This window comes from Tigriopus californicus, chromosome 3 (genome assembly GCF_007210705.1).
Source record: "Tigriopus californicus strain San Diego chromosome 3, Tcal_SD_v2.1, whole genome shotgun sequence".
Lineage (NCBI taxonomy): Eukaryota > Metazoa > Arthropoda > Copepoda > Harpacticoida > Harpacticidae > Tigriopus > Tigriopus californicus.
In genome coordinates, this window is record NC_081442.1 from 6421937 (window position 1) to 6430738 (window position 8802).

The 8802-nt window shown below is 46.2% G+C and overlaps 1 protein-coding gene across 1 annotated transcript; it reads left to right on the top strand.

The window, feature by feature from the left end:
- Nucleotides 1-215: 215 nt before the first annotated feature.
- On the top strand, nucleotides 216-8085 carry LOC131877812 (poly [ADP-ribose] polymerase tankyrase-like). The gene is given in 3 exon segments (XM_059223612.1): nucleotides 216-937; nucleotides 1261-6371; nucleotides 6479-8085. Coding segments are annotated over 3 exon segments (7092 nt in total). The 5' UTR covers nucleotides 216-435; the 3' UTR covers nucleotides 7958-8085.
- The last annotated feature ends 717 nt before the right edge of the window (nucleotides 8086-8802 follow it).

Genomic DNA, 8802 nt, shown 5'->3' on the forward strand with positions numbered 1-8802 from the left:
GTGTCTCTTTGGCACACCTTGAATACGAAACAATCAGGGAAAGTCAAATTGCCAAACATTGATTATTATTACACCATGGGTTAATTTTAGCGCGAAGAGAGAGTTAAAAAAAAGGCAGATGGCTATTCTTTGATCCACATGGTGTTGAGAACATCCCCATGACGACCAAATGAGGCATTCCGAACGTCTACGTTGCATAGTGCTGACCTCGATGGAGGCTAGTTCAGCCAAACAGTACAGTTTATGCTCGGTATTGATTACAATCCGAACGGAAGATAAGCCCGTCATTGAATGAAGCCAACTCTTGTTATACCTCTTACTTTCTACTTTACTACGTGGCACCTACCCAATAGTTATTGTGGCTCTAGATTGACGGAAAGTGTCTCAAGTGTCTCCTGGTTATCTCTTCTAGAGGTGTGGTGAGGAGGCTTCGAAATGGTGGGGTCTAAAAATGGTGCCATTTGTCATCCCAGAGGAAGTTTTCTGGCCGTATTGGGCCAAGGAGATGAACTTTGGTTTGGTCGAGCCACTCAACATGTGTATGAAGAAACCGAGAACTTTGACTTGCTTTGGTTAGAAGAGCATGACACGTGTCAGAATCAGTACCAACTGGCTAAGAAGCCATTCAGTTGTCCCAAAGATTCCGTGATCCTTCGGGTGAGATTCGCCCCAATTGGTAAAGGTGTCTACATCATCAAGCCTAGGACAAAGCAAAAGGCTGAGGATGCCTTGGCTGAGGCCTTGAATCCGCCCGACACCAACGAAGGGGCCAACGATGAGAGTGATGAGAGCGATTCCGGCGTGGGTGAGGATGAGGAGAGCCGTACGATTTTGGGACGGCCTCGAAAACGAAAAGCAGGCAAACTTCCCATTCAAAAAGGCGCTCAGTCGAAGCAGAAGAAAACACCACCGAGCCTGACTAAGACGGCAGCCAAGAGTGAGTCCCTCTCTTCCCTCTTAAGCTTGCTTTTGATAACTCATGTCATCATCAGGCCCCAAGAAGTTAATATAATTTTCTTTGAAACACCACTCCGATTGTGGCCTTATTTTGAGGAAAGCACGCCCGTATTAATTGGCTTTCAAAAATGTTACTTTGAAAAGTGAATATATATTAAAGCGATGCATTTTTTCCCTTTTGTCCTCGCCCTATCTCAGAGGACCAATTCAATCCGAAAATATTAGCACCAATGGGCCTTTACTAAATAGTTGGGGCTTTATATCTTTCCGTTCTGAAATGTGTGCCTTCCTGATTTGTTCCAGAGAATTCCGGCAAACCGAGCGGAAAGGCGAAGAAATTAGGAAAAGTTTCAACGGCAAAGAAGCAGCCGAAGGTGAAAGTTCCTCGACCTCCCAATTGGAAATTGAAACCGAATCCCAACGTGAAGGCATGGGACAAGGATCCCCTCTTCGAGAGCCGTGAGGAGGTTCCATTTGTGTCGAGTTCAGCTCACAGTAAACTAGTCATCCGAGCCATTCTGCTTCGAGATCACACTCTGTTAAAGAAATGCGTCGAGGATACAGAGCACATTCACAGCTTGAGAATGAAACGCTCCCTTCAGAACGATGCCACTGCCCTCACTTACGCTTTGAAGATGAATGACATATGTGCAGTCAAATTGCTAATCCAAGCGGAAAAGAAGGAACACAGTAAGCCTCGAGTTGAGAGACAACCCTGCATGATGGAGCAAGTTGGAACAGGAGTTTACAATTATCGATCTCTGGGTATTCGCAAGATTCGCGCCCTCAAAATGAGTCGGGGTGGACGGGAGGGAAACAACGCTCTCACTAAGGACGTTTTCAACCCCTATGGCATGGACTCGGATAACATGAGCTCTTTGGCCATGAAAATGGGCTTATCCCAGAAAATGGTCAATGAACTCATTGCAATGAATATTCTAACGCGAAACAACGTGGCCTGGCACAGCTATCGCGCCATCTCGAGGGGATTTGTGGATGTGGCTGCTTGGGCCATCGAGAGGGACGTTAAAGCCAATGTAATGGGCAGCATGTATAACCATTATCACCACGAGGCTTTGGTCCGAGATAACAGGCAATGGAAATGGCCAATTCGCGAGGTGAGCGCTCGTAAGAAGGGGCCCCATGGCCTCACGCCGCTTCACTGTGCCGTGGTTAATCCCAACATCAGCGCTCTCAAGCAACTGTTTGCCGTGTGCCCGGACGTAAATGTCATGGACGAGGACAACCGCAAACTCATTCATTATGCCGTGGCATGTCAAGGGATGGAACCCATCAAGTTCTTAGTGGAACACGGCGCCAATCTGGAGGACGTGGACAAGCGGGGCATGACGCCCTTGATGAGAGCGTGCCAGTTGGGCCGGCCTCTTATGGTCCAATACATCATCGACTCCTTGAAAAAGACCAAGCAAGATCTGAACGCCATCAACCCCATCGTGAAAAAAATGGGAGTGGCTGGAATGGACAGGCCCACCCGACAATCTTGGAGTGCGATCAATTTTGCCATCAATGAAGGCCACGCGGATGTGGTGCAAGTCCTAGTGAAGAACGGGGTCAATGTCGACCGACAGCTGAATGCCAACCATGACAAGATCACGCCCATGATGCAAGCAGCTGGCTTGGGACATCTGGCGATCGTGCGCCTCTTGGCTCCAGTGGCCAAGATCGAGAAGCCTGATCGTTACAAACGGACTGCCCTGACTCATGCGGTAATGAACGGTGCCGCTGACATTGCGTCCTTTCTTTTGTCTTTGGGTGCGGATCCCAACCGAACGGATACCTCTGGCAACTCGAATATGCACTATGCGTGTGCCTATGGATGGCACTTTTGCACGAAAATACTTATCGACGCTGGGGCAGAGCTGAATGCATGCAACGAGTGGAAGCTCACCCCCACCGCAGTGGCCTTGTTGAAAGGCCACAAAGGCATAGCCAAGCCTCTATTGGCCATGCCTGGAGTTGACATCAACTTCAAAGATGACAAAGGCCGCACCGTTCTCCTGAGCATTCTAAGTACTTTGAATGTGGACCAACCGCTGACCCAGAGTCTCTTCAACGAAATCAGGGACATGGTGGATCGTCTGGGAGCCGATCCACATGCCGTCGATAACGATGGTCTAGGTGCACTTCATTTCTTATGCAAATACAACCCCAGACCCAACCATAGTAACATGGACGAGGTCAAAGATGTGAAGAAGTTTGAAAAGTTGTGGAAAGAACGCACTGCCATTCACAAACAAGCCGTTCTATTTTTCACGAAAGCCAAAGTGAACTTGTTCCATCAAGACGAACGTGGGTTTTTGCCCATTATGTATGCTTTAGAAGTTCCCAGGAACTTGTTGGGCCGAAGATACTTTGAAATCATTTCTACACTGCTCGAAACAATGATGAGGTCCAGTGGATCGTCCAACCCAAAGATAGAGCTGAAGAAAAACCAACCCTCGTGGTTGAGTGTTCTGGTTCAAAATGTGTCCTTACCCTACATACAAGAATGGGTTAAAATCTTCGCCGAAACATGCGAAGTGCTTCATAAAATTGAAGTGTCTCCTAGTCTGGCAGAAATGGTGAATCAAGATGTTCCCTTCTTGGCATTGTGCCACTCGTACGGAGTCCCATTTTCGACAAAAGTGGATGGTCCGTTCTTTTCCTCTTTCTCTTCTGATTTGAAGGCCGACGAGTCTGGAACATTGGTAGGCCAGAGAGAATACTTGAAGCAATTCAGGCAATTAATCTTCGAGTTTATGAACCAACTCAAGCCTGAGATCGAAATCAACGTCCCGGTCAAAGTGGTGGTGAACGGCGTAGAAAAAGAAAAGCCTTGTATGAAATCGGCTTTGGTGAATCTGGCCTTGGCACGGTCAGAACCACCCGAAGACCAATTCCTGGCTTTCCGAGCAATGGAGAAGCAAGTCAAGGCCAACCTGGACATCTTGGACGAACAGGGTCGAACTCCGTTCAATGTAGTTGTCCAAGAGGGTCGATTGGCGGTGGCCAAACTCTTGGAAGAATTTCATTGCGATATTGACCATGCCTATGTGTCCAACATCAAGCATCAAGTGAGTAAAATTGAGAGCGTCTTCTTGAAATACTGCCCAATACTCGACGCCACCAAGCAAGGGGATTTGCCCATGGTCAAATTTCTCATTGACGTTGGTGTCGACGTTCATCTGACTTAAACTTACGTCACCGAAAAGGATGGAGAGGAGCACCGAGAGAGCCTTTTCTTCCTGGCCGTCAGCAATTGCATGTCGGATCGGAGGAATAAAGATAAATTGGGAATTCTCAAGGCTTTGATTGCAGCAGGTGTAGATGTGACCTATCAGCATAGAACCAACCTTCGAAACGCCCTTCACCTGGCCATCAACAGCTCGTCAGACAGCGCGGATCAAGCATTGGATTTGGAATTGACTCTTCTAAGGTCAAACGTGGACGTGATGACCAAAGATATTCGAGAGCGATATCCGCTCCATTACGCCTTCGTCAAGATTGGTGCACATGCCAATCACTCGCGCACGGATCCCATTGAGGTATGCAGCATGATTGTCGAGGCCATGGCAGACCAGAATGTGGATGAAGCCGACGAATACGGCTCGACAGCCCTTCATTACGCCGCTTATCGAGGCGCCACGGTGTGTTGCCTTTTGTTGATCTCTAAGGGTGCGGATGTGAATCGAGTTGATCTACTGGGCAACACGCCCCTGGCCTATGCTGTTTTGGGACAACATGAGGGCTGCGCTCTCATCCTACTTCAAAAGGGAGCGAACATCCACGTCAATGTCCACAAATTGAAAACTGCTCGGGTTTCCAACCATGGGAACAATGATGAGATGGATAAAGCCCGGGCTGAATACAGCTTTCGGTTCAATGCCACTGAAAAGAAGGAACGCGACACCTTCACGCTCTTTGAGGGGCTCATTCAAAACAGTTGGCTGGGAATCACTTACATGGCTTTGGAACAACTGGAAAAATTTGGTATGTCTTATGCCAGAGCCATTGAGGTCGCTTTGTTTCTGCAAAAGATTCAATTTGCCAAGACTCTCATTAGTAAACAGGTGTCCGTGGAGAAGATTCGTGAAAAGAATGCCAAGGGTCGGAATCTGATCCACTGCATGGCACTCGAGTGCAAACATACGTCCTCCAAGGAAATCCAGGAAGATGTCTTTGAAATGCTTTTGGACGCACAGATCAATCCATTAGAATTGGACCACCAGGGATCGAACGCCTTGCATTATCTGGGATTAAACGGCAATCGTTCAATTCTCAGTGTTCTAATGAACCAACATCCATCCGAAGTCAAGCCCATGATGAACTTGAAAAACAAGTTTGGAATCACACCCATTGGCGCCTTGTTGTGGAATCATACCCGGCAAACCATGGACACATGTGAACTCTTACGGATGTATTTGAGGCATGGTGCCAATGCTAATCTTACCACCAAGCTAAAGCCGTTGTGTCACGTATCGAGAGGATTCAAAGCGAGCGTCAAGAACATGGCACACTTTGAAGATGGTGATGTTCCGGTTGAGACTGAAGAGACCACTCCCTTGATTGCGGCAATCATCATGAACGACAAGGACTTGGTCAAACTTCTTCTCCAGGAGGCCAAAGCTGATGTCAGCTTAACAGATTCCACCGGCATGACACCCTTGATGCATGCTGTCAAAACCAATAATGTGGACATGTTGATTCAATTATTGGCACAAGGCGAGACTCGACATTATGACAATCCAGCTCTGCGCAAGAAGCTGATTCCGTTTGAACTGGATTTGACAGCAATTGACAAGAACGATCGTACCGTGTTCCACCACCTCCTAGCTGTGGATCACGACAGCTCGTTCCCCGTTACTTTTGATAACGCCGAAATGCTTGACGTCCTATTTCAGGCATCCAAGATTACAAAGCGATCTGTTCCACCTACCATAGATCATGAATTCATGAGGGAAGCCGAAAAACGCGGCAATCGGAGAATATTGGAAGCGTTGAAGAAGAAAGTCAATTATCACTCAACCAAAGATTTGAAGTCATTTGAACCTCCTCAGGTAGAAGATTGTGTCCAATGGTCCTCCGATTTTTCATTCGACCTCAATGAAGATTCGCAAGCCATGCTGTCCATTTTGCGGAAGCAAAGCACACCAAAACGCTCGAAACGAGCCAAAACAACTGATGAAGATGACGACGAAGATCGTATGTCAAGTGAAGATGAGAGCGACTCTGAGGTCGAATCTGATATGGAGGGCGACCCGAATGATGACAATCACGGTCATGTTGAAGGTGTCTCCCGACCTCAAGGACTGACAATCCAAAATGGGAGCATTCATGATGGATACGCCATCCTTATGACCAAGATTGATGTCAGCTTTGGAGCTTGGGGACTATACAACTTTTATCGCATGCAGGTAAGGTCTATCTATTTGGACTATACAACTTTTATCGCATGCAGGTAAGGTCTATCTATTTGTGGAAATACTTTTGGGATCCGCCCTGAGCGTTCTTGTCATTTCAGATCTGGAAAGACAAGTACAAGGACTTGTGGGTTCTCTTCACGAATTGGGGACGAATTGGAGATTATCGAGGGGGTCAGTACCAAAACACCCCCTTTGGCACCGCTGACAAAGCCGTTGAAGAGTTCGAGAAGACCTTCAAGGCGAAAACTGGAAATGAGTGGAAAGATGTGAGCGAGTTCCAACAGAAGCCCAGAAAATACCGATTAGTCGATGTCGAGAAGTTGAAGACGGTCAAGAAATCTGCTCTCGAATTTGACCTTGGGTCCAAGATCCCCTCGCAGTTACCCCCCGTGGTTCAATCCATGATTGAAGATATCGCCAATGTGTCCATGTACGTCGAGGCCAACAAGCAAATTGGCAACGACCCGGAGTCTCTTCCATTTGGAAGCATCAGGCGAGACCAAGTGGAAAAAGCCAAGGGTATCTTGGAGCAATTACGTGACCTCATTGCAGATAAAGTGAGTATTGAAGGCAAGCGATCCACCAACTCATCTGAAGCACTACAAGAACGCCTCTTCGATTGTGTGGACGAGATCAGCAAAATTAGCTCGGAGTACTTCTATCTGATGCCGAAAAAGGGCTTCGAATTCACCAAAGTCCTGCCCATCGACAACGACAATTTGTTGACCTCGGAATTGAACCGGGTTAACCTCACATTGGATTTGGAGGCAGCCGAGCGGTTATTGCTGGGTGCTCAATTCCGACGGAAAGAGATCAACCCCCTGGATTACATCTATCGATCCCTGGGTTGCGTCATCTCACCGTTAAATCCCAATACGGATGAAGCCACGTGCATTCTTCGGTACATTGGGAATTCGCCCAATGCGGACAACTGTGAAATTGACGGCATTTTCAAGATCAAGCGCGACGAGGACTTTTCCAAGTTTGGCCAGACCATCAAGCCCAAACACGATTGGAACAGACGGCTCCTGTTTCATGGCAGCAAACGAGCCAATTTGTTCAGCATTTTCACTCACGGTCTCATGGTCAATGCCCCCACGGCCATGATCAATGGCCGGGCGTTTGGCGATGGGATTTACACCGCCGATGTGTTTTCGAAGAGCGATGCTTACACGAATGATAACCGATTCATGAACCCCGGTTCGGCCCGCCGGGAGACCAACAAGTATATGCTCTTGTGTGACGTGGCTCTGGGCAAGCAGTATCGCTTTAACTATAATCAGCCAGCTTGCGGGAACCTTCGGAAACATTGCGACTCCATTCTCGTGGAAGGGTACTCGGTGCCCAATCCGGAGCAGACGATGTTTCTTCAGTCTGGCTTGGAACTGCCTTTGGGCGAAATCATTCGGCAGTCTCATGTTAAAGGCTTTGCGAGTGAGAATCGCGAATACATAACGTTTGATGACAGTCAAAATAGCTTGCGATACATCGTCAAGTACAAGTGTACTACGACTGGGTACGGCAGAACTCGATCTTATCGGACCCATGGCAAGATGATGGCTTTTCGAAGTACGTGAAGAGCTCACTAATTGTCACTTTGATGTGGTTACTCATATTGTTGAACATTTTCAGATCTCTTTTCGTTGATTTGAGTGTTGTTTTAATATGTTATTGTATACACTAAAATAAAATGTGTGAAAAAAGAGATGTGGTCAGCTCTATTTTTCCCTAATTTACAAGCTCAACAAAGACGGGTGTCTTAAAATTTACAACAAAATTATGATAACGACCAAAATCATAAATATTTCCCTTAAGCGTCAAAAGCTGAACTGTCTAAATTAAAAATTATTGATTATTCCTTAGTAATTCATAATTTATTTTAGATCTAAATGGAGCATTTTGTAGAAATTTGATGCAGAATGCAAGTTTTTCTGAGTATTCTTTTATCTGCGTGCTCGATATATATGTTTATGACATTTCAGTTGAAATTATATCTATATAGAATGATAACATCTGTTGAAGGAATGTATAGATGTTTTCTTCTAATGTGTTTTAGGTGGAATAACACACTACTATCTTTCTATAAAACAAAAGAAATATTTTTCATTTTGTTCTTCCTATAGCAATGAAAGTTGCTCTGAACAGTCTGAAACTCTTAGCAAATTGTGTGGATGGTACCACTGTGTCTGGCAAATATCTCTAAGATAACAGCGTTTAAAAAGCAGGCCTTTGAGCAATAACTTCGCAATAATGATCCCTGCTTGAGTCAGTTTCCGAGCCTATCTCATAATTCTCAAGGGAAACTTAAAATACCAATATCCCACTTCCAAGAATTAGAATTCTACCGTACCGACCGTGAAGAGATGGAGAGGTTTGGCTTGATTTCTAAAGGAAAACGATGATGCATTCAAGAGATAAAACA